The 27745-nt window shown below is 47.3% G+C and overlaps 2 protein-coding genes across 3 annotated transcripts; one reads left to right on the plus strand and one right to left on the minus strand.

The window, feature by feature from the left end:
• Window positions 1-134: 134 nt before the first annotated feature.
• Window positions 135-23912, plus strand: Nmnat1 (nicotinamide nucleotide adenylyltransferase 1). Of its 2 annotated transcripts, none has more exons than XM_048415126.3 (5): window positions 135-282; window positions 15996-16164; window positions 18131-18314; window positions 21703-21845; window positions 22276-23912. In XM_048415126.3, the coding sequence occupies exons 1-5, from the start codon at window positions 187-189 to the stop codon at window positions 22689-22691; spliced, it is 1008 nt and encodes a 335-aa protein (XP_048271083.2). In that variant the 5' UTR covers window positions 135-186; the 3' UTR covers window positions 22692-23912. The 2 variants fall into 2 exon arrangements, with proteins under 2 accessions (XP_048271083.2, XP_048271076.2); XM_048415119.3 differs by lacking the exon at window positions 135-282 and adding an exon at window positions 9676-9825.
• LOC146894077 (uncharacterized) lies at window positions 4479-13017 on the minus strand. Its single transcript, XM_085690264.2, has 6 exons — window positions 12816-13017; window positions 11092-11154; window positions 9728-9807; window positions 8598-8728; window positions 6463-6529; window positions 4479-5045 (listed from the first exon to the last, which is right to left on the minus strand). Exons 1-6 carry the CDS (start codon window positions 12884-12886, stop codon window positions 4969-4971), a joined length of 489 nt encoding a protein of 162 aa, XP_085546390.2. The 5' UTR covers window positions 12887-13017; the 3' UTR covers window positions 4479-4968.
• Window positions 23913-27745: the final 3833 nt, after the last annotated feature.

Genomic DNA, 27745 nt, shown 5'->3' on the forward strand with positions numbered 1-27745 from the left:
TCGACGCCTGCGAAACGCTAGGCGTGTGATCGGGAACTGGACAACCTCCTTCTACCCAGGCGTTGCCCGCCCGCCTCCGGTCAGCGGATCCCAGGCTTTGGATCCAAGCGCCCCGCCCCTGACGGCCCGGGCCTGGCGGACCACGCCGGAGGAGCACTTCCGCTGGACGCGCGCACTTCCGGCTGCATGGAACCAATGAAAGCGCGGCGCGGTGTTCCCTTCGCTAGCTTCCGGGCCGAGGTTGTCGCTGGAGGACCGGGGCCGTTTGGCCTGCGGGGCCTGGTAAGCACCCAGCACGCGGTCCTAGGATACCCGCCTTTGGGGACGTTGTGCCAAGCAAAGGGGAAAGCGCAGTGGCTGGGCCTTTAGAGTCCTTTGTAACGGTCACTGGAGCCAGGTCTTCAGAGTCAACTCTTGCCCGTTAGTTCCCTCTCGGAACCAAAAAGTTGGTAAAATGTACTGTGACCTTGGTGCGGGTCAGTTCACACTTTGGGGTGTCATGGGGGTTTCCTTCTCTAGAGGTGTCTTGAGAGCAGTCGCCCATGCGCTTAGAAGAACGTGGGTGAGAGGTAGTGGGGGAAAACCGGCGTTGTGAGGTGCTTACCCTTCCCAACTAAATTCTTTCCAAATATGGGAAAGATCAGATCCACTTTCCTGACAGCCGTTTGTCAAACCCTTTAAGAACTAGGAAAATATCAGCCGGATGGACTTTAAACCTTACCCGGGAATTGAGTGCAGAAACTTTGGGGGTGATTTCACCTTCCTGAACAGGCAATATAGTGATCCACAGGGCATTAGGTTTTGTGGTAAACTTCATTCAAAGACAGTATTAAAATTTGTATTTCATTCTGTCAGTACGAACTTCAGACTTGAATTATCATCGCACTCTCTGGGGTGTATTGCAGCCCCTTTGCCTCGGCTGTTTGTCATTGTTGTTTGTTGCAATGTGGAAACGGTCTTTCTAGCCAGCTATTTCAGCCTGTTTGCAAAAATGCTTCCAAGTCAAGCGTGTGCCTGTTGTGTTGATGCAGCTGTCTTTGATTTTCCATATGAGAATGTGTGTCAGCTTCTTAGGCGAAATGCACCAAAGAGTGTAAGGGAACTTCGTTCTGGTGGTACTAGACTTGAAGCCTGGATTGTGGGAACTTTTCAGTCAGAAGCTCACATTGGGAGGAGAAAGAGAAGAGGAAGAGGGCAACAGTGAGTGAGATTCGTGGGGCTGGAGAGAAAACTCAGTTGTAACTCTGCTGCATAAAGCCCTGGGTTTGGTCGCCAGCACCAGGCAAACTGGGAGTGGTGCTACACTCTGAGGTAGAGGCTGGAGGCACCAAAGCGAATTCTAGAACAGCCTAGGAACATGAAATCGTGTCTTTTTGAAGGTGGGGATGCAGAGAACGACAGGGTCTCTCCATGTAGCAGTCCCGGCTGTCCTGGAACTCACTTTATAGACTAGGGTGGCTTCAAATTCATAGAACTCTGCCTGTCTTTGCCTCTCAAATGCTGGGATTAAAGGCACCACTGTCAGCTGAAATTTTGTCTTAAACAAAATTTAACCAAACAACAGCAATTAAAAATAAGTACAATAGTCCACACCTCTAAATTTAGTGTTTGGGATGCTAAGGCCAGATGACCAGGAGTTTCAGGCTTGCCTAGGCTATATGAGACCTTATCATTTAAAAAAAAAAGAAAGAAAAAGAAAAGAAAGAAGAAAAGAGACAGATTCAGAGCCAGGCGTTGTGGTATATTCCTTTAATCCCAGTGGTCAGGAGGCAGAGACAAGCAAATCTCTGTGAGTTCAAGGCCAACCTTGTCTACAGAGTGAATTCTAGGACAGCTAGGGCTGCATAGTGAGGCCCAGACGGGGTGTGTGTGTGTGTGTGTGTGTGTGTGTGCCACCATATGCTTCATCCTGGGTACTGTTCCCAGAACTATGGAGTGACGGGTGGAGAGAAACGGTCTTTTTGAATGTTACTCATGTAGTTTGGATTTTTAAAATTTTTCTAGTAATATGAATAACAATTCTCAGAAATTTTTTCTAATGTAAACACAGGAAAGTGGCCTGTTCGGCTTGAGGTCACCACTATGCATCTGGGAGTTTTGCCCTTGCAAGAAAACAGGATAAGGGGGGCTGGAGAGATGACTCAGAGGTTAAGAGCATTGCCTGCTCTTCCAAAGGTCCTGAGTTCAATTCCCAGCACCCACATGGTGACTCACAACCATCTGTAATGGGGTCTGGTGCCCTCTTCTGCCCTGCAGGCATACACACAGACAGAATATTGTATACATAATAAATAAATACTTAAAAAAAGAAAACAGGATAAGGAAAAAAGCCCATTCCAGACAGTTCTACCAGGAAATAGAAGAGAGAGGTTTTTGGGTTTTTCGAGACGGCTTCTCTGTAGCTTTGGGGCCTGTCCTGGAACTACCTCTTGTAGACCAGGCTGGCCTCGAACTCACAGAGATCCTCTTGCCTCTGCCTCCAAGTGCTGGGATTAAAGGTGTGCGATTTACCAGATTAAACCACCACCTGGCTGCTTCCTTAGTCTCGATGATGATCCTTTCAGGCACTGTGGCTGGCTTTAGTGTGTGCAGTCTTGGGTGTGCAGGGAAGGTCCTGCCTTCTATGTGTTGCTTCTTGGTCAGTGACAGTCTTACTGGGCAGTTCTATGTTAAGTCTTCTTCCATGCCTTTGGGGTCTTGTGTTGGGTTAATGACCTTGAGGCAGGAGACTGTGAGGAAATCAGGAAGGAGGAATGATATGTTAGGAAAGTCACTGTGGAAGACAGAACTAAAGAAAGCTACTTCTGCAGTGTGAATCCTAATAGAGAAGCTAAATAAACGTGGGCTTGGCAGGAGTTTAGGGAACTTCAGTCTGGACTTAGTGTGAGAGAACCAAGTAGGGACATGCTGGGGCAGATGGAACCTGAGTGGTGGGAAGGACCACAATCCAAAGGTTTTCTGGACACTTGGGCCACCATTATTATTTACTTATGTGATGTTGGGGATTGAACCAAAGCCTAATGTTCTAAACCTGATGCTTGTGTTGGGCTTAATTATTTCATTAATATCTGAGGCAGAGTTTTCATGCAGCTCTACTTGACTTTGAGCTAGAGATGTAATGACATTGAACTCCTGATTCTCCTGCTTCCACCTGCCAAAGTCACTACCCGTCCTATTTATGCAGTGCTGGGGGTTGAGCCCAGAGCCTTCTGCATACAAGGCAAGTCCTGTAGGTCCCTAGTCCTGGGCCTCTTCTGTGTCCACTGACAGATAGTTTTGCACTGATAGATAAGAGCTTCTGTTTTAGAATTAGCAGTGCTTCTCCAGTGGTCAGGTCCTAGGCAAGTTAATCAACCTCTCTAAGCCCAGTGTCTCCATGTGTGAAGATTGTGGCTTTGGGTTTAGTCCCACCTCATTGTATTGTCAGGTTCCTTGAGGGCATAGGAGATGCTTGCCTTCCTCTGCTTTCTGAGTACTGGGATTAAAGGTGTGCACCACCATGCCTGGCTCTGTGTGATGCTTTCTATTAAGAATCTGTGGTTGCTGGTCAGCTGGGCCCAAACAGCCACAGTTAAATAAGAGATCAATGCCATTGATGTGAAATTTATGCTTCATTGGGACAAAGTGCTCAGGTAAAGTACATGGAGTTGTCATCCAGAGGGGTCCAAGACTACTCAAGCTAGCAGCTGAACTTGGCAATGTCTGAGAGTCTTCTGTGAGGTCTTGTTTTTTTTTTTTTTTAGGCATAAAAAGCTATAGGATTGAGCCAGGCAGTGGTAGCACACTAGTCCCAGAACTGGGGAGGCAGAGGCAGGTGGATCTCTGTGAGTTCGAGGCTAGCCTGTTCTAGGACAGCCAGAGCTATACACTAAAATCTTGTCTCAAAAACCAAAAAAGACTTGAACTTTTAAAGAGACTTAGAATTTTAAAAGTATTGAAGATTTTAAAGACTGAGAATTGTGAAAGTTGTCTGATGGTTGTATTGTAATATTAACATGAGACTTTGGGGCCACATCAAAAGGTCATGGTTTAATGTGTGTTCGCATATCAAGTAGAAAAGGGGTAAAGGTTCATGGTCACCTGTAACTGTTAACTGCCATGGCCTAGAGCCATCTGAAAGGAGCAACTTGATTGAAGAATTGCCTAGACTGGATTGGCCCGTGGGTGTGTCTGTGGGGGACTGTCCTGTACCTTGATAGAGGAGGGCCCAGCCCCCTAAGCAGCACCGTTCCCTGTCAGGTTGTCCTGTGTGTATAGGAAAGCCAGCTTGGCTTGAGCCACGATTGAGCCAAGCAAGCAGCATTCCTCGGTAATTTCTGCTTCAGGCTCCTACTTGAGTTCATGCCCCAACTTCCTTCAATGGTGTACTGACCTGGAAATAGGAGGCAAATAAACTTCCTCCCCGAGCTGCTTTTGGTTAGAGTGTTTGTAACAGCGCGAGAATGAAACTCAGCCACAGCTACACAATAATTGGCTGTAATGATGTGAAGGATTGTTGTAATTCACAGTCTCTTTACCCAAAATTTCCCACAATGTAAAGAGTCAATAAATTGATGCTGTTGAAATGAATGGTTCGAGTCACTGTGTCCTTGTGAAGCCGTTTCTGAGGAAAGGGACTTCCCCTTTATGTCCATGCTACTTTCTGCTCAGATCCTAACTTCCCTGGACAAGAAATGGGTTTCTCAGAAGCCAGTGCCACAATCTCCTTTGGGTGAATTTGTTGGTGGTGATGGCCATCCTGTGATGTCACTTGACCAATTTATTTCCCACTTCCTTAGCGCTCATTCATGTTTAAAAGCAACTTTCTTCCACAATGGCTGGTCTTGGCGTGCTTCTGTTGTGGCCATGGTTTGCAGCTGACATTCATGTAGATAGTCTTGTGAGATGCGTGACAGCAGTGCTGCTGGGACAGCTCAGTTGGCCCAGGCGTGACTGAGTCAGGAGACCAGCAGGACCCTCAGACCAGCTTTAGATTGTTGGCTTTGCGTCTGGCTTTGGACAGGTCAGTTTAGACAGCCAGATGAGCCCCATGCCAGAGAAAAGCACTGTGGGACAAAGCACAGGGTTTATCAAGGTGGAGCAGAACTTGGGAAGAGGATGCGTTAAAAAAAAAAAAAAACCCGATGCTTTCTCAAGGAAGCTTCTTTTGCACTGATAGCACTGATTGCAGACTTAGACTTGAGAAGAGGCACAGAGGGCTTCGTTGACAACCTTCTCCCCCCACCCTCCCATCTCACTCCCACCCCTGAAAAAGAAGAAGCCTAGGCAGGAAGCCATAGAGAACGCTTCAAAGTTGTGAGAGGGTGCTGAAGTGTTGCTCCCACAGCTGCTGGCTTCTGGCAGGGGTGGGGGTGGGGAAGGACTCGGATCTCTCTAAGGGACTGGCCACCGGGAGTTTGATCATGCCCAGTGAGTATAAGGGAAATGCAAATTAGACTTGGTATTTTTTTCTTCTTCTTCTTTTTTTTTTTTTTTTTTTTTTTTTTTTGAGGGGGGTCATAAGGATGAAGGAGCAGACCTGGGAGGACTGGGAAGTGAGGAAGTGAGTGTGATGGGGTACATTATGTTAAATTCACAAATATTCAATAAAAATATTACGTTGGAAAGATTTCTTCAAAAGTTCATACACATGGGGCCACATATATAAAATGCTTGTTGGCATATGCGCAACAGTATCCTCTTGACCCCTCCCCTTCCATCAAAACCCTCTCCAGCAAGTCCCCTCGCTCTCCTTTTGTTCTCTGTGGCCCAGGTCTGTGGCCCAGGGGCTTTAATTAAGGTGCATGCCAGAGAGAGAGAGAGAGAGAGAGAGAACACAAGAGCAACTTACCAGTGGGTACACCAATTAGAATTCTGACTTTCTCTCCACCAGCAACCATTAACTGCCTCTAGCTCTTTGGGGAGGGTGGAGCCTTATGGGCCCCTCCTCTGACCATAATGATGGAATGTTGAGAGGCCCAATCCTGCACAGCTAATGATTGCTGCTGTGAAAAGCTCTACCTTAGACAGGGTTTCTCTGTTATGGAGTTCCTGGAACTCACTATGTAGAGCAGGTTAGCCTCAGACTCACAGAGATCCACCTGCCTCTGCTTCCTGAGTACAGGGTATCGTGCACCTTAGGTTGGCCAGGAACTGGTTGAACTGCTGACCTCCCTGCTGCACCTCTGGTGTGTCTGGGATTACCAGCTTATGTGCCACCCCCTGGGCATAAGTGGTACTAGTTACTCAGCCCAGGACCTGTGCTGTGCTGGGCCAGCACTTTCCCCACTGAGATACATCCCCAAGATGCTTTGTATCCCATCCGAAGCCCCCCATTCCTGTGTAGCTCTGTGGTCTCTGAGGGTCTGCAGTCAGTGGAGCCAGGGCTCCTTACAGTGCAGTGTTCCTAGTTAAGTGGTGGCTTCTCTTGAGGGTCTGTAAGTGTCTAACCTGGATGGGGACTTGGAAAGTGCTTTGACTTACCCATAGATACCAGGCTTCCCACTGACAACAGCACAGACAAATAGTACAGTTCAGGGGTGGTTTTCTCCTGTATGAAATGCAAAAAGCACCATCAGAAACACCTTTGTTGTTTAGCCAGTGGTGATTGGTTTCGGTTTTGTTTGACTTTTTGTTGTTTGTATTTTTGAGACAGGATCTCACTATGTAGCGCTGACTGTCCTGAAACTCGCTCTGTACACCAGGCTAGACAAAACTCGCAGAGATCTGCCTTTCTCTGCCTCCCGAGTGCTGGGATGAAAGGTGTGTGACTCTTCCACCGCCCGGCTTTCTTTGGGTTTTGGTTTAGTGTATCTGTGTAAGCGGTCTACCCAGAGCATGCCGTCCTGCTGTTCTGCCTCCCAAGTTCTGCAGTCACAGGCACGTGCTCTACAGGAGTCTTGTCACATTTATTGTTTTTAGAGCCAGGAGGAGGGCTTAATGGGTATGGCAGTTTGAATGTAATTGGTCCCCATAATCTCATAGGGAGTGGCCCTATTAGGAAGTGTGTCTTTGTTGGAGTGGGCATGGCCTTGTTGGAGGAAGTGTGTCACTGAGGGGGTGAGCTTTGAGGTTTCCTATGCTCAGGACACCACCAGTGTCTCAGTTGACTTCCTGTTGCTTGTGAAATGTAGGACTTCAGCTACTGCTCCATCACCATGTCTGCCCATGTGCTGCCGCACTCCCAACCATGATTATAGTGGACTGAACCTCTACAACTGTAAGTGAGCCACCCCAATTAGATGTTTTCTTTATAAAAGTTGCCATGGTCATGGTGTCTCTTCCCAGACATAGAAACCCTAACTAAGACAATGGTAAAGGTGATTGCTGCCAGACTTGGTGACCTGAGTTCAATTCTGCATGGTGGAAGGGGACACCTACTTCTCAGAGTTAGCTTTGACCTCCACTTGCTTGCCACATGGCTTTGTGTTTCCAAGTACACATCACAAACACACACAACAGTAGTGATATAGCTTTAAATCTTTTAAAAGATAAAATTCTACTAAAGTAGAAATCACCCACAATAAGAAAAATCTCGGGCCAAGTGTGGTGATGCAAATCTTTGATCCCAGCACTCTGGAGGTAAAGGTAGGTAGATCTCTGAGTTCTAGTCCAGCCAAGGCTACAAATAGAGACTCTGTTTCAAAGCAACAAGCAACAACAAATAAAACAACAACAAGACCACCATCACCACCAAAAACAACCAAAATGTCATTTGGGGATGCTTTTAGGAACATGCTGGCATGGACCACGGGTCTCACACATGCTACACGTTCTCCACCAATGAGCTACAACCCATATTCTTTTAAAAAATAGTTTCTTTCTTATGCATGTGTGTGCATATTCATATGTATGTGAGGGTGTAATGTTTGTTCAGTGCAAACCTGCATGTAGAAGCAGGAGGATAGCCTTAGGTATCATCCTCAGGAATGCTGTTTGCCTCGTGCCGTTAGCCTAGACTGGCAACCCTTGATCCCCGGGATCCGCCTGTCTCCGCCTCCCCAACACTGAAATTACAACGTGCACCAGCACACCCAGCATTTCCATGTGTCTTCTGAGGATCAAATCCAGGCCTTGCCTGTGAGACAAACACTTCATCAGCTGAGCTCTCCCTCTGGCCCCTAGGATGTTTTTGTCTTTCCTAAAGAAGCTGCGCTGTGCATAGATGAGGAATTCCATGTCTGCATATTTCTATTTTCTGCATAAATAGATAGTAAATATTGAAAAGTCATGATTGTTTGTAACCAAGCTTTCAGAGTATGATGAGCCTTTTAAATTCTTAAAGCCGGGCGATAGTGGTGCATGCTTTTAATCCCAGGACTGGTGAAGCAGAGATCTGTCTGAACAACCGGGGCTACACAGAGAAACCCTGACTCAAAAAACCTTAAAAACAAAACAAAACCAAAAAACAAACCAGGACCAGACCAGAGAGATGGTTCTCTGAGTGAGTGAGTACTGCTGAGCCTGACAGCCCAAATATGACCCCTAGAGCCCATGTAAAAGATGGAAGACGAGACCTGGCACCTGTAAATTGTGCTCTGGCCCCCTTCAAATATTGTGATGTTGTAGCATGCAATCACACAATAGATAAATTAATGTTAAAAAAGAAAAAAGCATACACAATCTGATGCCAAGACTGTTAATAGCACAGTGCACGCTCCTTCACCAAAGGACCCAACAGCAAACACAGAGAATGTTGTCCTCAGAGCCTGTGGGGCCGGCTCCGTCTGAGTAAGTAGTATGATGAGGCCTGGAAGGATGGGACAGTGTGCTCATTAGGTTTCCCTGGCTCAGAGACATGCTCTTTTTCCTTGTTTTGTTTTTGTATTTTGTAATACACTCTTACTATTGTAGCCCAGGCTAGACTCAAGCTCAGTCTTCTTGCCTCCATCTCCTGAGTGCTGAGATTATAGGTGTGCACCACTCCGCCCAACTCAGAAACAACATCTCTTGTTCAACATGACTTATTTTTATATTTATTAGGAAGAGAGAGATGGATCAAAATCGAGATCTGTGTGTGGGCACAAGGACCACTGGCTGTATGTGGCAGGAGATCAGGAGACAGCGTTGTGAAGTCTGTTGTCTCCTTTTTACTTGGGATCCTGGAATAGAACTCCAGTTGCCAGGCCTGCCCAGCAAGCAACCTTTACCTGCTAAGCCAGTGTGCTGCCCCAACACTATTACTGAATAAGTAGCTACATCCGTAACTTTATTATAACTGTATAGACTATTGCAGGTCAGGCATGGCGGCACATGCGTGTAACCCCAGCATTGAAGGCCTGGGGGCAGGAAGATTACTGTGAGTTTGAGGCTTAGTTGGAATACACAGTGAATTCAAGACCATCCATCTCAAGAAACTAACACCCCACCTACCCCCCAAAAATGAGGAGGGGAAAGAAAGGAGAAAAATGTGAGAATCCAGTGAAATACTAGATTCAGCCTCACTTTCACATTCTAATTGTAGGATAACTGTAAGGGCTGCTATCCAAGGAATTTAAGAGTCTCTTCATTCAAGGTTTTGTTTTATTTTTAGTGATGGTGCCAATCAAACCCAAGGCATCACACATACCAGGCAAACATTCTACCATAGACCTACAACCCAGCCAACCACCAGAGTTTCCAGTGTCCTTTTCTTGGGTGCCAGCCTGTGAACATCCCCAGAGCAGAAACCTCTTGGCTGCTTCTGTCCCCACAGCGGGTACCAGATAATAGACACCTGCTGAGCACCCACAGGCCGCTGCACACCTACCCAGAGTGAAGAAGGTGAAGACGATATTGCCAACCAGGTTGGCCAGGAGAGGCTGACTGCAGTGCCGGGAGGATCTGGGCCTGCAAAACAAATCACAGGTTGGCACCCTTCACCCACCACTCGTTACAGAGCCCTCCGTGTCTGAGGCACATCAGGAGCTCCCTCCCTGCCCGAAATCTACTCTGACAGTCATCGTGGCTCCTTGGCTTGATAATGAGTATCCTTCGTCAAAGCTGGGAAGTAATGCTTAGGTTTGCTAATCCTTATTTGATGGTTTGGTAAAAAGCCCTTTGTGGAAATTGACCTTTGGGAGTAAAGAACTTTCTGTACCGTGTGCAGACGTGCTGTGGTGGGCCTGTGCTGAGTGATTCCCACCAGCTCAGCCTTCACTTTGTATCTCCAGTGAATTCAGCTTTTTGTACAATTTCCACATTTTTTTTATTTTTATTTTTCATGTGGTTGCTGGGAATTGAACTCAGGACCTTTGGAAGAGCAGGCAATGCTCTTAACCTCTGAACCATCTCTCCAGCCCCCAATTTCCACATTTTTAAGATTGTGACTCTTTGTTAGAGCAAGTAGATTGTGTTTGCTTTGTTTCCTCCAGTAACAGTTGTTAGTGGACGGTCTCTACCCACTACCATTGTTAGTGGACGGTGTCTGTCCTCCACAGTTGTTAGTGGAGGGTCTTTGGCCTCCACAGTTGTTACTGGGAATCTCTGTCCTCCACCATGGTTAGTGAACAGTTTCTGTCCTCCACCATGGTTAGTGAACAGTTTCTGTCCTCCACCATGGTTAGTGAACAGTTTCTGGCCTCCACCATGGTTAGTGGACGGTCTCTGGCCTCCACAGTTGTTAGTGGATGGTCTCTGGCTTCCATGACTAAGCTCTAGCACTGATTTGAATTGCACATCAGTTCAGAATCCAGTTGATTGATTGTGCCTGCCTTGCCCTTGGCCCTGTAGACATTAGCTAACGCTTAGGCCCTTGGGACTGGCCTCCAGGGAATCCATGAATAGAGACATTGGTGCCCTCATAGTCTCTTATACGGGAAGTAAATGTGTGTTAAAAGTTAAACTTGATCTGTCCAAATCTCTGCAACCTTCACCCTACTGAGATTTTCAAGAATGCAAAGAGGTGGACTTGACTGCCACCAATAACAGGAGCAGAGACAATGGAACAGGCAGCACTCAGGCGTGCGACAGGAATCCCAAGGAACACCCGCACCACCCCCGCAGGTAAGGCCTGCCTGGGCTGACTCACCTTAGCAGTGGACACCACCCCGCAGGTAAGGCCTGCCTGGGCTGAGACTCACCTTAGCAGCGGGCACCACCCCGCAGGTAAGGCCTGCCTGGGCTGAGACTCACCTTAGCAGCACGTAGAACTGGAGCGTCAGGGTGCCGATCCCAAACAGGAACACCACCACCTGGCTGCACGGCAAGGGGACAGGAGGTAAACCTTTATGATTTCAAGGAATCAAATTCAAGTTCTGTTTCACACTGATTAAACCATAGGGAGGGTTTTAAACCAGGCAAAAGTGAATTGCCATGCACTGCAGTCTCCAGAGAAACGTACCTGTTAATACCTAAGCAAAAGGATCCTAGCTGCCATTTTTTTAAAAAATATTTATTTATTATGTATACAATATTCTGTCTGTGTGTATGTCTACAGGGTATAAGTGGACACCAGACCTCTTACAGATGGTTGTGAGGCACCATGTGGTTGCTGGGAATTGAACTCAAGACCTTTGGAAGAGCAGGCAATGCTCTTAACCTCTGAGCCATCTCTCCAGCCCCCCCTAGCTGCATTATTGAGCTTGCTGGGAAATCTGGGGGACCTTGATTCCGTTACCGTGGTTAAGTTAATGTCAGAAAGCAGCACACAAGTAGTAAGAAGTATTCATTCAAAGTAAGCATAAATAGAAAAACAAAACTACAAAAGTTAATATTTGAATTGGATAAATATATTGAATATCTTATATGTGCTATCTTATGCAATATTCACAAAGTCCTGTAAGGTGAGGACTGTGGCCACTCCCCCTTGCCCTTCTCTTTTTCCTTTTTCTTTTTTTACTATAGGGCTCACTATGTATCCTTGACTGGCCAGAAACTCCCTATACGGTTGGCCTTGAACTCACAGAGGTCTGCCTGCTTCTGCCTTCTGGGTGCAAGGATTAAAGACAAGCATCACCACATGAGCATGTGCACACATACACACTTTTTTTTTTTTTAAAAAAAAAGACTGAGTCTTACTATGTTCCCCAGGTTTTCCTTGAACTCATAGACTAAAACAATCCTCCTGCTTCAGCTTGCCAAGTACTGGAACTAGAAGTACATGTCACCAGGACTTGGGTCCCCATTTTAAAAATGCAGAAGCCAGGATCCAGAAAAAATGAGTTTTTAAGGACAAACAGCAGCAGTAAGAGAACTAACTAGGATCTGAGCCGGCACCCGGACAGCCTTGCCTCCAGCCAGGTGAGCCACACCTGGGTGACTGACAGACCCAGGGAGCCTGCTTACCACAACCTGCAGACCAGATGGGAATCAGGGCTAGCTGCTGCAAATGCTGGTTCTTACGTAGTAGTCCAGCCCTCCCGCACTAGCCTTTTCCACTGTAGCTGTTTCTTTCATTAGTGGGGTTTACAGCTGAATGACTTTCGGATATTCACAGAAAACAATCATTGCACCTTCCAGTGAAGATGCTCAGTAGATACTTTCAAAATCTACACTAGTTAAAACAGCCACAGCAGTGTCGGAACGAGACATGGGATCATGCTTCAGGTTACTAGTTTGAAAGAAATAACATCCTGTTAGAGGGTGGTGTGGCTGGGCAGGTCCTTTCACAGTGGGCCAACATGGCTTCAGACTGAGCATCCGGAAGTGGGAGGAGAGTCCAGCCAAGTCACCGTGCTCTTTGAAACAGCAGTAGTTGTGAGTTAATGTTTTCCAAGGTGTTACACTAACATTTCCACCATGGTGTCTTTAAAATTCATTAGATGGGTGGTTTAGAAGTAAGCTTTAGTTAAACTTGAAGACGACCCCAGGGAGCAGTGAGCCTGTGGCGCGGCGTGCTGGGGAGGAGCACTTACAGCCTGAGCCGGTGAGACCTCGGCAGCCAGCAGTGCAGGTGGTAGGCCGTGTGCACCAAGCAGAAGTGAATCATGACGACACTGGTCCGGTGGTGTTCAGAACAGTTCCGTCTGAGATTCCGTACCCATCCGTCACCTCCATGTTGGGACAGGCCACAATCTAGGCGCTGTGACTTAACCCTTCTGTGGCTTGGAGGGTTGAGAGAATCGCTGAGATGACTGAATTGGTGAGGCCAGGGTGGACATCTGAGACAGGTCACCAGCGTAACAAAGAACAAAGACTGCCTCCTGTATGTTTGAGAGATCAGCTTCCACCAGCCTCCTCATTCCCCAAGGGGAAGGAAACCTGAGCTCATCCCCAAAGCAGAGTGGGACTGGGAGCGTTTTGTTTCATCTCTGTTTCAGGACCCCAGCTGGCTCCTAGACTCCCCCCACACCGTGCTCTTAGCCTTGCCTTCCTTCTACTCTGCCACCCTGGGGTGTAATGTCTAGAGCCTGACTTGAATGTGCCCAGGGCTGGCAGACACCCCAGTTCCCTAGGACACAGTTTTATAGAGATGCTGCCTTTTTTTTGAGACAGGATCTCCTATAGCCCCAGTTGACTTTAAGCTTCTGGTCCTTCTGTTTCTTCCAGCTCTCCAACAGGTACTTCGTATAGGAAGTGGATAGAGCTAATACTAGAAGGGGCAGGGCTTGGGAACCCTGGTTTTGTGATGATGAGTGAGAAGTGGGACTTTGAAATCCTAGCTGTTTTAACTCATTCTTTTCCTGTTTTGGAAGGTGGAGGGGAGAACTCCTGGGAATTGTACCCAGGGCATCCTGTGCCTGCATATGGGGCAAGCACTGGATTGCTGAGCTACTGTCCCAGCCCTTAACTCATTTAACAACATACAAAACATCAATGACTCTTCTTAATTTTCTGTCCATGCTTCACAGTTTCCCTGTGCCTTTTGTAGGTTGGTTGGTATGTGTGTGTGTGTGAAGGTGCACATGTATGTTTGTGTGCATGTGGGAGCCCGGGTCAGTATCTGATGTCATCTTCAATAGCAGTCCACCTTAACTTTTGAAATAGGGTCACACAGAAGTTAAAGCCCGTTGGTTGAACTAGACTAGCTGAATCTGCTTCCCTAGGGCTGGGATAGATGTGCACTGCCAACCTAATGCCCACCTACATGCAAGTGAGCGAGTGAGCAAGCGATGGTGTATATGCATGCATGTAGAAGTCAGAGGTCAGTGTCAGCTTCTTAATCCCGCTTCTCTTTCTTCTAAGTCAGGGTCTGTCAGTGAACCTGGAATTTACCGGTTCGGAGAGACTGGCTAGCCAGAGATCCCTTGACACCCTCCTGTCTGTGCCTGTCTTATTTATATGATTCCAGAGATCAAATTGAAAGACTCCCGTGGGCGTCTTCCCTTGGGAGAGACCCCATGCCCAAAGATCAGTCGAAAACACGCAGCCGGATGCAAACTGCAAGAGGTTTATTGGATACGCAGGTACCTGGGGCGACCAAGTCTCTCGGAGGACTTGCGCGCCTGCAGGTTGGGGGTGAGGGGTTTTTATAGGAGAGCAAAAAGCGAGGTTTACAGAAGCAAGATGCAGGGTGGTAAATTCTTAACCTAAATAACAATGAGGGGACTACTCAGCGGTTTACTGTTCCTCTTATCCTGCCCCTCCTTCCTGGCTGGCGACCAGATGTCTGATTGCACAGCCTCTGACTCGTGACGAGCCCCGCTTTATACGTGACTCAGGCCTCGCAATCCTCTCTTTCTTTGTTTCTATGACCAGTTCATAAATCTCCTGTCTCGCAGCCAGATAAGGCTGTCCTCAGGTATCTTTGCTCAGCATTCCGGAGGCACTGAATTCCGGAGGCCTTTAATTAAGCCTGTTATTTGCTCAGCATTCCGGAGGTCCTGAACTGGGCTTGTTATCTGTGAACCTTTGCAAAACAGTATAACTATGGTTAAAACTGGTTGGGGTCCTTCAAAATTCAGGTCATCAGTTTGCGTGACTGACCAGCACTTTACTTACTGAGCCATCTCCCAGCCCCTGAGTTGTGGTGTTGTTTTGCTTGTTAGTTTGTTTTTGAACAGGGTGGGAGGGATTGAAAAGTTTTGTTTTTTTTTTTGAGATGAGGTCTTGGTCTCTTGTTCAGGTTCCTCTCAGACCCCTGCCTCACCCCCCCACCCAAGCAGCTGGAGCCCAGGGGCTGTTTGGTTTGAGGGCCTCAGGCATGCTCATCTCTGTTCCCACCAACTACATTGTTGTTTCTCTTGTTTCTTCAAGAGCTATATAAATTACATTGTTGTTGTTTTGGTTTTTTGGCTTTTTTGAGACAGGGTTTCTCTGTGTAACAGTCCTAACTGTTCTGGAACTAGCTCTTGTAGACCAGGCTGGCCTTGAACTCACAGAGATCCCACCTGCCTCTGCCTCCGAGTATTGGGATTAAAGATGTGTGCTACCACTGCTCAGCTATAAATTACCTTTTTTGTTTGCTTGCTATGCAGGGAATTGGACACCTCCCATATGCTAGGCAAGTGTTCTGTCACTTAGCTGTATCCCCAGCCCTGTGAATTACTTTAAGAAGATTCTCTCCATTATAAAGCCTGTGTGACATCATCCATCAGTAAATATTCATCTCTTGTGACTCAGGACCACCTGTGGGTTTACTGATCACATGCTTCTGGTGTCACCTGGGCTTGCTGTGGGAATGGTCATCTTGACTGTGGCTTGGCTGCAGTCACATGAAGGCAAGAGGATCAGGAGTTCAAAGTTATCCTCCACTACATAGCCAGTTTTAAGCCAGCCTGGGCTATGAGACTTTGTCTCTGTCTCCTCCTGTGACCCTCTCCCACATTCTCAAATTAGGGACATGCTATCTTCTAGCATGTTATTATGTGTTGCTGTAACAGCAGAAAACTCTGTGATATAATGACCTCAGTGCTAGGCTCAGAATTAACATGCCCTCTTTTCTGCTGTATTCTTTTGGGCAAAGTGAATCATAAGGAATGGAGTTAATTCCACTTGGTAGGAACTGCATGCTTACATAGACTAAGGGCAGAAAGTGAAGCCAGTTCTGCATTTCATCTCCATCAGTGAGGTCAAGTATTTTGCCCACCTGTTTGCAGGGAGAACATGGCGGATGTCAAGAGATCTATAAACGAGCTTATTTCCTTTCTCCTTTGTAGATGACAGCAATGATGTCAGAGTGCCATTTAGATCAACAGCTCCAGCTTGTCACCGCGGACACGTCCGAGAAGACGGATGTGGTTCTTCTGGCCTGTGGCTCTTTCAATCCCATTACCAACATGCACCTCAGGCTGTTTGAGCTGGGCAAGGACTACATGAATGCAACAGGTAGATAACGACTAGAGACAGGACTGGAGCAATGCTCAGAGGTTAAGAGCACTGCCTGCTCTTGCAGAGGTCCTGAGTTCAGTTTCCAGCACCCACATGGTGGCTGACAACCATCTGTAATGAGATCTGAGGCCCTCTTCTGGCCTGCAGACATACATGCAGGTAGAACACTGTATACATAATAAATAAACAAGTCTTTAAAATAAAATAAAATGTGAAAAAAAAAGAATTTTCAAATAAAAAAGACTATAGATGAAGTTGGGTGGTAGTGGTGCTCGCCTTTAATCCCAGAACTTGGGAGGCAGAGGCAGGTAGATCTCTGTGAGTTTGCAGCCAATCTGGTCTACAGAGTGAGTTTCAGGACAGCCAAGACTACACAGAGAAATTGTTTCTTAAAAAATAAATAAATTGAAAAAAAAAAAAGGACTGGCAACGCACTTAACTATTTCAGTGTGATACCTGACCCTGGACGCAAGTGTGTTGCTCTATTTCCTGGCATAGAGAATTAACCAAAAAAAGTTAATGGGACTGTTATGCTCAAATTTCTGGTTCCCAAATGAATTCACAGAGCCAGATTTCCAATGCAAATTACATGAGGGTTCTTAATAATATTCATATTCATACTTGAGTGTGTACTCCACCACGCCAATGCTGTGGGTGAGGGAAGTGCAGCCCCAAACCCGGGGAAGAGGAAACACCACAATCCAGGGAGTTCGAGTCCTATCGTCTTGGGAATGGATGAGGAGTACAAAGGATAAGGTAGTTTCTGACCCCATTGGTCAGTTTTTGGGCATGAAAACCTAACAAAGGGCCATAAATTACTGACAAGGTATGTTCAAGGATAGGATGCCTCCTAGGAACATCTGGGCCTCATTAAATTTTATGGCCCTGCTCCCTATCTTCTTAATTGGCCATTTTTAGGGCATCTGTTCAGATTTCTACTATCACAGTGCATTTCTGGAGCTGAGGTCTGCTCTCCCCCCTCCCCCCCCCCCAGCTCATTATGTGGCTTAAGATGAAGCCCCTTCTTTAAAATGGAGTTTGCAAGGTCAGGTCCTCACAGGGCCAGCAGAGGTGGCTCAGCAGGAAAAGCACTTGTTGTAAAGTATGTATGTGAATAAGGCCAGGCGTGGTGGAGCATGTCTTTAACCCCAGCTCTCAGCACTTGGAAGTCCGAGGCAGGTGAATTGCTGTGAGTTCCAAATCAGCCTGGTCTATATATATATATATATATATATATATCAAGTTCCAGAACAGCCATGACTGTACAGTGAGACCTTGAAGAGGGGGGGGCATGGCTAGCTTAAGAAGGGGCAGGGCTGGGCAGACACTGTCTAGAAAGTTTTTGCTAGATGTGGTCCAGCACCTAGGTGAGGAGAGACAGATCCCTGCCTCTGTTCTAGGTGAACAATGCAAATTGAGTCAAGCTTTTTAACAAGGCAATTCAGCAATTCTGATTGGAATTCTGACCAACAAGAACTCTAAGTATAAGTCATATCAGCAAACCCAGAGTGCGTGTATAAGGGGTGTAGGGCTTTAGTTGGAGAAGGTGAAGGTTGTGTACAGTGTGCATGTATGTGCTCAACATTACAGAATTGTATACTTAAAATACTGTAAATGATAACTTTTGTAATGTTATTACAGTTTCTTTTCTAATTTAAGAATGTGTTTCTTTGCATCTGTGGGTGTTGTGTGAGACATGCTACCCAGGAGGTCAGATGGAGACGTCTGTTCTCTCCTCTCACCATGAGTGTCCTGGGATTGAACTCAGACCATCAGTCTTGACAGCATACCCCTTGACCAGTTGAGCCATCTTGCCAGACCCTTACCACAGTTTCAGTTAACTACTAATTTGACTCTTTGTTTTAAAAAGGGGGGGATTATAACTATCAAATAATATCAGTCATGCTTCCTGTTCATTAAATCTGATTTGTTATCCCTAATATCAAGCCAACTCTTTATCCAGGAAAATACAGAGTTATCAAAGGTATAATTTCACCTGTTGGCGATGCGTACAGGAAGAAAGGCCTCATCCCTGCCCACCACCGAGTTATTATGGCAGAACTTGCCACCAAGAATTCCCACTGGGTGGAAGTGGACACGTGGGAAAGCCTTCAGAAGGAGTGGGTGGAGACTGTGAAGGTGCTCAGGTAACCATGCTACAGTCCGTGTCACTGGTTCTCGGGAAGGGAGAGGGGACTGGACGCTCCTGTTGCTGTGTTTGCAGTTCTGCCTGCTTCTGGTTGTCAGGTCTGTGAGGTGTCACCAAGCGGCGTAGTCAGTGTTCTGTTGCTGTGAAGAGACACCATGACCAAGGCTGTGCTTGTCAGAGAAAGCTTTTAATTGGGGGCTGGCTTACAGTTTCAGAGGCTTGGTCCATTATCGTCCTGGCAGGGAGCACAGCGGCACACGTTGTGCCTGAGCGTAGCTGAGAGCTACATTCTGATCAGCAGGCCAAGAGAGAGACTCGGGCCTCGACATAGGCTTTGGAAGCCTCAAAGCCCACCCACAGTGTAGGCAGAAGAGACTGCTCGGTTTTTTTCCCGGCCGACCAATCCTGAATAATAACCCAGAAACTATATTAATTACAATACCATTTGGCCAATGGCTTGGACATATTCCATGCTAACTCTTATATCTTATCTTGAATTAACCCATTTCTATTATTCTGTGTATTGCCATAGTGCTGCAGCTTACCAGGTAAAGTTCCAGGAGTCTGTCTTTTTCAGCAGCTACATGAAGTCTCTCTTACTCTGCCTACTCTCTCTAAATATATCTTTTCCCGCCTGGCTATATTCTGCCGTGCCATAGGCTGAAACAGCTATATTCATTAACCAATAAAAGCAACACATATACAGAAGGCCATCTCCCATCACCACAGTGACATCCTTCCAACCATTCAAATCCTTTCAAATAGTGCCAGGCCCTAGTGACTAAGCATATACTAGCCTGTGGGGGCCATTCTTTTCACCACACCAAGGCTGCTCCTTCCTACAGCAAGTTACCCCAGGTTGCGGAGCACAGGCAGAGCATGGCACACCCACGTGTCTTTCAGCATGGGTGGGAGATCGACATGTTTGTTCCGCAGAGATATCTCTGTCAGGGAGTAAAGGAAGTCAGTCTGGCCTTCCTGCCTGAAGGGAGAAAGACAGAATTCCTCAAGGATAGTGTAGTCATCTGTCTTCTTAGCTGTGGAAGAGGGAAGGAAACAGCTTAAAGGGGAGGTTAGAGTATGGCCTACCCCTCAAAGACAGCGATTATTTAAAAAGGCCAGGGTCCACAGCCAGAAGACGTGAAGTCAAGACTCCCTCACTGCAGCCGTCTCTGAGGCAGGGTTCATTCAGAAGCCATCCGAAATGTGACTTGACAGTTGTCAACTTACGATCCTGGCTCTTCGTGCTCTTTGTCACCATGTCAAATTAGACCAGATGCAGTGAAACTTCCTGCCAGCCAGCCCCAAACTTAGAAGTGTCTGAGCTTTGCTTTGTTCTTGGGATTTGCTCAGGGACGTGTGCTGGATGTTCTGAAGAGGCTCCTCTGCCCACATCCCTCTCACAGCAGCGCTCTCTCTCTCTCTCTCTCTCTGTTTTTTTGTTTGTTTGCTTTTTGTTTGTTTTGGTTTTTTGAGACAGGGTTTCTCTATATTAACAGCTCTGGTTGTCCTGTAACTCACTCTGTAGACCAAGCTGACCTCAAACTCAGAGATCTGCCTGCCTCTGACTCCTGAGTACAGAAATTAAAGGTTTGCACCACCACAGCACCACAGCCCGGTTTATCATATTTAATAAGGAGGAGTGTCAGGCATTGCTTGCCCAGAATCCAGCCCAACCTTGTGTGGTGCTTCCTGGAGCACACAGGAGGCTCTCCAGACCTCCATGCTCAGACCTTTGAAATGAGCCCAGTGCAGAAAGCGATATTTAACTGTCTCTTTATAGTCTTGAGAGAGAGTTAAGGGGCTTTCTGGAAAACTTTTGTCTACTGCCTGTTCTTAGGATTCTCACTCCTCCAGTCTGGCTGAATAAAGAGTCAGAGAAGGTCACAGAAACCCTTCTGGGCACTTTGGATGCAGTGTCCTTGCTCATTGAGATCCACATGTTAGAGACTGGGGGCTGCAGAGAGGCCCTTGTATGGTCAGAGCAGGACCTGCTGTGGGTCCTGGAGGGTGCTGCGGTGTGACAGTAGTATCGGTCTCATCCACAGAAGCTCAGCCACACGGGAAGTTTCCATGAGGAGCGCAGGCTGGTGTTAGGGTAGGGTGGAGCATTGAGCCAGAAGTGAAAGCTACCTGGATGTATCGGGGCTCCCTTTTTAGTATTGACAGGAAAGCGGTCTCCCTGCTAATGGTAAAACCTCTCCTTGGGGATCGTGCTCTTGTTTCAGCCCCACTCGTCCCTCTCAGGCCCCATGGTAACTGGTGTCTCTTACATGTTCGGTGTGACTGTTAGTCTGGGGCGGGATTAAGAGCGTGGAGGGTTGCCCACTGTTGTCTCTAGAGGTGTGGGCCATACTGCGGGGGTAGCTTTGCACTGATGGAAGGTGGTGAGCCTCTGCTGCCAGCCCCGGCTCCTGCAGTGCTGCTTCCTTTGCCCGCCTCAGGCACTTGCCCCTCCCAGTCCCTGTGCTTGCCCTGTGCTTCTTCACTGCAAGATCGGGCCGTGGTCTTTGGTGGGCAAAGGTGCAGGCTCTAGTCCAGAGCGCTGCATTCAAATCCCAGTTCTGCTGAGCTAAAAGACTGGGCAGTGTAACAGCTCCTCTCTAATGGGGCTGACAGTAGCGCCTGTTCTCAGTCAGTGGACCTGCAGCTCTTTTTTTTTTTTTTTTTGATTTATTTTTATTTTATGTGCATTGGTGTTTTACCTGCCTTCATGTCTGTGTGAGGGTGTCAGATACCCTGGAATTGGAACTAACAGACAGTTGTGAGCCGCCATATGAATGCTGGGATTTGAACTCATGTCCTCTGGAAGAACAGCTAGTGTTCTTAACCACTGAGCCATCTCTGCAGCTCTTTTTGTTGTTGTTGTTTTTGGTTTTTCGAGACAGGGTTTCTCAGTGTAGCTTTGGAGCCTGTCCTAGAACTCCCTCTGTAGACCAGACTGGCCTCGAACTCACAAAGATCCGCCTGTTTCTGTCTCCTGAGTGCTGGGATTAAAGATGTGTGCCACCACTGCCCGGCAAACCTGTATCTCTTCAGTCTTCATCTTCCTCTCCACCACTACAGGAGAAGATGAGGAGATTGGGTCAGAGGTTGTGAAGAGGAATAACCACTAACTCCCCGTCGCAGTGCTCACACAGAGTACTTCAGAGAGCGTGCTGACATCAGGGAACGTTCTTTTTTTAGATTTTATCTTTATTTAATGTACATTGGTGTTTTGTGTACGTGTATGTTTGTATGAGGGTGTCAGATCCCCTGGAACTGGACAGTTGTGAGCCACTATGTGGGTGCTGGGGATGGTCCTCTGGAAGAGCAGCCAGTGCTCTTAACCACTGAGCCATCTCTCCAGCCCCCAAAGAACATTCTTTTGTTTTGTCATTTTGTAGACACCATCAGGAGAAACTGGCAACTGGCAGCTGTGATCACCCACAAAGTTCACCTTCGCTGGACAGGCCTGGGCGGAAGAGGAAGTGGGCTGAACAAAACCAGAATTCTAGTCCAAAGAAGCCCCAAGCATTTAAACCAGCAGGTTCGTGGTGTCTCATCAGGAGCTAGCCGTTGCTCAGACTCCACAGTAGAGACCCCTGGGTAGTTTTATTTCTTACTCCACAGCTGCTGGATTCTGATGGTCGGGAAGGACGGAGTGGTTCTGGGGTAGAAGGCAGCAGATCTGCTTCTCACACGCACAGGCCCGAGCACTTCAGTATGGGTGTTTATTAACCCTGCCAGGTGGTGGCACAACCTTTAACCCCAGTACTCAGGAGGCAGAGGCAGGTAGATCTCTGTGTTGGAAGCCAGTCTTGTCTACAGAGTGAGTTCCAGGACAGCCAGGACTGTTACACAGAGAAACCCTGTCTTGGGGAGAAAGAGAGAGAGAGAGAGAGAGAGAGAGAGAGAGAGAGAGAGAGAGAGAGAGAGAGAGAAGAAACCCTGAAGCTGTGTTTCGTTCTCTCTTCAAGGTGTTCCCAGGGTGAAGTTGCTGTGTGGGGCAGATTTACTGGAATCCTTCAGTGTGCCCAACTTATGGAAGATCGAGGACATCACGCAAATTGTAGCCAACTATGGGCTCATATGTATCACGCGGGCCGGCAGTGATGCTCAGAAATTCATCTACGAGTCTGATGTGCTGTGGAGATATCAAAGCAACATCCACCTGGTGGATGAATGGATCACCAATGACATCTCATCCACCAAGATCCGGAGAGCTCTCAGAAGGGGCCAGAGCATCCGCTACTTGGTGCCAGACCTTGTCCAAGAGTACATAGAAAAACATGACCTGTACAGCTCCGAGAGTGAGGACAGGAATGTCGGGGTCATTCTGGCTCCTCTGCAGAGGAACATTGCAGAGGCTAAGCACAACAGTTCCATGGCATGAAGCTATGCTTGACGTCAGATCTCTTGTGGAGATTCAGAACAACCCAGTATTAGTAACTCAGGGGAGGAATTGCCATCCTGTTTCATAAACTGAAGTTTAAAGTTTGATTAAAAACTATCAGGAAATTCAGATCAGTTTCTAATATCAGTGTTTTAGATAAGGTCACTAAAAAGACCAATAATTCCTCTTTAACATAACAGCTGATTCACTAAAATGAAATCTCAGTCATGTTTACTCTAAATAGGTTTTCGAAGAACGAACACCATAGCTTTACCATGCAAGAGAAGCAGATGTGAAAGCAAATCCATTCAAATCCTCCCTTTAGGGGCTGGAGAGATGGCCCAGAGGTTAAGAGCATGCGGTGCTCTTCCAGGGGACCCAGATTCAGTTACCAGCACCCACATGGCAGCTCCCAACTGACTGTAACTCTAGATTCAAGAGATCTGATGTCCTCTCTGGCCTCCATGGGCTCCAGGCATACGCATGCTGCACAGACATACATGCACGAGAACACCCACATACAGAAGAAGGAAGAAAAGTCTCACTTCAGCCAGGTCAGTGATGCACACCTGAGACCCCAGCTGTTCTAGGGGCTGACATATGAGAATCACTTTGAACCCAGGAGTTGAGATGACTCTAGACAACATAGACCCTTCCTAAGAAACAAAACAAAATCCTAACGTTAGTTATGAAGAGACCTGACATGATGATGTTAGTGCTTGGTGCCAGCCATCTTTATCCAAGATAGACAAAGGAAGGGATTCTGTAAAACATCACCTTGGCTGGGGCTGTAGCTCAGTTGGTAGAGCACTTGCCCAGCAGGCCTGAGGCCCTGGGTTAAATTACCACATAGCTGGGCATGGCAGTACACACCTGTGATTCAGGTACTTGAGGACAAGCAGAAGAAGCAAATGTTCAACATTATCCAGATGGCCTGCAAGTTTGAGACCGTCAAGGGATACTGGAGACCCTGCCTCTATATAAATAAAATAAGTGATCCTACAAAATGAAGGTTGTGAGTACACCCTGAAGAAGTCAGACCATACCACAGTTTTCCTTGCTCCACAGGCGGGATGGTGCAGTGGACAAAGGTACCTGCTGCCAAGTCTTACAACCTGAGTTCAAGACCCAGGACCCACACAGTAGCAAGGGAGAACCCATTCCTAAACGGTAGCTGACCTGCACATGAGATAAATAAAACCAATAGCTGGTGAAGCTTCACCCAGGTGTAGCTGCTTGAAACCCCCCTTTGGAGGCAGGGTGTGGGAACAGGCTCTGCTCTAAATGTCGTCTTAGCAAAGCTTCGTTGCTGACTCATCTTTGTTCTTTTTAACTCTGGAGACAACTTCAAAGATAATGTCTCAGTGCCTTTAAGAAAATCTCAAAGAGCTGGGCAGTGGTGATGCATGCCTTTAATCCCAGCCCTCGGGAGGTTCCGTAGAGAAATCCTGTCTCAAAAACAACAAATAAATGAAGGTGAAGAGCACTCATACTTTTAACCAGCCATTCGCTGTGCTTTCCTTCCTCCCTTCCTCCCTTCCTCCCTTCCTTCCTTCCTTCCTTCCTTCCTTCCTTCCTTCCTTCCTTCCTTTCCCCCCCCAAGACAAGATTTCTCTGTGTAGACCTGGCTGTCCTGGAACTCTGTAGACCAGGCTGGCCTTGAACTCTCAGAGATCTGCCTGCCTCTATCTCATGAGTGCTGGGATTAAAAACATCACCACCACTGTCCTCTTCACCTTTATTTATAATTTTTAAAATGTATTTATATTTTATGTCCATTGTTGTTTTGCCCACATCTGTGTCAGTGTGAAGGTGTTGGGTCCCCTGGAACTGGAATTACAGGCAGTTGTGAGCTGCCGTGTGGGTGCTGGGGATTGAACCTGGGTCCTCTGGAAGAGCAGCAGTACTTTTAACTACTGAACCCTCTCTCCAGCCCCTATCTATAATTTTATAATTAAAAGGTGAATGAAGCTCCTAAGAACGTGAGGAGTGGACTAGGTCAGTCCCAGCAACTCTCCCTGCCTCGACCTTGGAGCCAGTGACTGATGCTCCACCTGAAGCTGCCAGTTTCTGAAGAGCCCTGTGGTCTCTGTGCCAGCCGTGTGAATCTGCATGTCCTGCACCTATGCCAAGGAAGGGTCCGTTGCCTCATCACTTTTCTGGTTTTGTTTCTCTGACCGAGTAACTGAGATCATAGCTCTTTGTTAAAACACAAAAGTTATTACGTGATTTCTTACTGATTGAAATTTTACAGGAATTTGCCACATTTTTTGTCTTTTCAGTTAGGATCTTCTGGAAAAACATAGTCAGTGCCTGGTGCGGTCTTCAGGGTCAGGTTGTCCCTGCATCATGGGTCCAACCGGATGGAGATGATGGGGACCAAGGACTGTGGGCCACAGTGTCTCCTGGGATCCTCATTGTCCAGGTTCAGGGCCTCCATACTCTGCCCTGCAGTTGGCAGAGTTCTGCATGGTAGCCCCCAGAAATCTGCCCCACGGGCTTCTGCCATCGTTAGGGGGTTCTAGAATGAGTCCTGGAGATCTTTCCCCGCATCATTTCAGTGTGAGAATTTAATGGAGAAGCAACCAGTGTGGCAAACACCACATGGTAGAAAAGACTCATCTTGGCTCCTGCTGGTCCCCACTGACTTCACCCGGGGTGTCTCTGACTCGGTGTCTCTGGGAACCTCACTAGGTGTCTGGGACACATGTCCCAGCCACCAGAGGAGGGGGTGGTCTAGCAGCCACCAGAGGAGGGGGTGGTACTGGGTCAGTGTGGACAGGGAGTCCACCAGCAGGACCCTCATTGAGGGTGCCACCACACACTTTTAAAACAAAGATCAGAGGTAGCCTTTTATGGAATATAGACCAGAGACAACATTTTATGATAGTGGTCTTGCAATTAGTACAGGGGTAAAGTTAAACTTCTCAACTGGACATAGTGAGACACACTCATAATCCCAGCACTCACTTGATGGAGACTGGAGAATCAGGGGTTCAAGTTCACCTGAGCTGGGCGGTAGTAATGCACGCCTTTAATCCCAGCACTTGGGAGGCAGAGGCAGGCAGATCTCTGTAAGTCTGAGGCCAGCCTGGTCTACAAAAGCTAGTTCTAGGACAGACCCCAAAGCTACAGAGAAACCCTGTCTCAAAAAAACAACAACAACAACAAAAAGAGGGGTCACTTGCACAACCACGGCATCAGGCCAAGTCTACATCAGCAAAAGACCTAAATTCCTAATGAAAATAGGATAATTTCCCTTTTTAAATTCTTGAGATAGGGATCTCCGTGTGCAGTCCAGACTGGCCCAGGGCTCACAGAGATCTGCCTATCTGTCTCCCTAGTGACCTAAATTACCCATGAAATTCCTGTTTGATGCTTACCTCTCTTGACGAAGACGTACTTCCACAGAAGGAAAAAGTAATTGTGCAGTTGTCGGACCCAAATCTGACGTCAGGAAAGGAGAAATGTTTACTCATCTTACTAAAGCCATCCAGCAGCTGTCAGAGATGAAAAGTCTGGCACTACAGCGTCAGTACCCACTGGCTGACTGTGTGGATGGCCAGATCTCAATCGGTAGAAGTAAGGATCCTTCCCCCATTACTGCCTTGGAGCTAAAGAGTTGAGGCAGCACTGAGCAGTGACAGTAGTCAGCAGAGCCGTCAGACTTGACACTGGCAGAGCACACATGGTTCATCTCATGTGCCGTGAGCTGTAACCTTACCTTAGACCTTAGTGTCTCCCATTTGGAAGTGTTGGGACCCTGCTGCCTTATTATCACCTCAGGACCCAATGGGCAAGGCTTGCGGGGACCCTCCCAGGGATTCCCGAATTACACTGTGAGTGACCTTCGGGCACAGAACCTGACTTGGCTTTGGGGACTAGCTCCAAAGATGCTGCTAAATGTAGACATGCATAGTTGAGGATGTCCCCAAGACCAGAACTTCCTCTCCGGATAATGGAAATTACAAATTTTTTAAATTTATATTTACATGTGTGTGTTTTGCCTGCATGTGTGCCTGTGGGGGTGTGGTGCTGAGAAGAACGAGAAGGTATTGGATCTCCCAGAACCAGAGTTGCAGGTGATTGTGCTGGGAATTCAACCTGGGTCCTCTGGAAGAGCAATCATTGCTCTTAACCACGGAGCCATCTCTCCGGCTCTGGGAATCACAGTTGCTGTGCCTTCCCTTAAGGGAAAGGAGAGACTGTGTGGAACGTCCATTTTGTTTTGTTTGGTGCTGGCAGATTTTATGGGTTGAATCCTTTAGGCAAATGAAATTCCTTCACTGACCTCTGCATTGAGAGGTTAACAACACATAGAGCGTTTAGGTTATTATTTATCTGTGTAAACAGCAAACTCTCTGGGTACAGTGTGGTTCCCATGGTGTTACATTGTAGGAATTGCTCCAAAGGGATGATCAAGTTCACCTGAGTCAGAGGATGTTCCTCCCTCTGGTCAGGTGCAAGGCATCAGGAGGGTTGCTGTCCGCCTCCAGCCTCTGATTCCCTTCTCTGAGAGCCCAGAAGCTGTCATCTTGATTTAGATTCCTCTAAGCTTTGCTTCAAGGTGCTGGGGGAGTCTATTTCTCTGCAGTTCACAAAATTGTTTCCAGAGGCCTCCATCTACACTCAACATACTCAAGAGTGTCCGTCTCTGGAGTCTACACTCCTTTTACTAATAATTGCCACCTAAACTTCACAGTGCCAAAAACAACTGAGCACTTACTGTGAGCCGGGTGTGTGCTCACATGTGTGCTACTGTGAGCCGGGTGTGTGCTACCGTGAGCCGGGTGTGTGCTACTCTGTGTCTTCCATCATGATTCTGAGTACAATTAAGAGACCAGCATGAAGAAAGGTGTGTGTGTGTGGAGGGGGAAGACCAGCATGAATGGTGACCGGATGGGTTGAGTCTAAGAAGCGCATCTTCAAAGACCATGTTAGCCTCTCCTGTGAGAAATACTACCTTTTTCTCTTTTGCCTTTGGTTTTTTGTTTTGTTTTTATGTTTTATTAATTATGTATACAGTATTCTGCCTGCTTTTGTGCCTGCAGGCC

The sequence above is a fragment of the Myodes glareolus genome, chromosome 6 (genome assembly GCF_982192425.1).
Source record: "Myodes glareolus chromosome 6, mMyoGla1.1, whole genome shotgun sequence".
NCBI lineage: Eukaryota > Metazoa > Chordata > Mammalia > Rodentia > Cricetidae > Myodes > Myodes glareolus.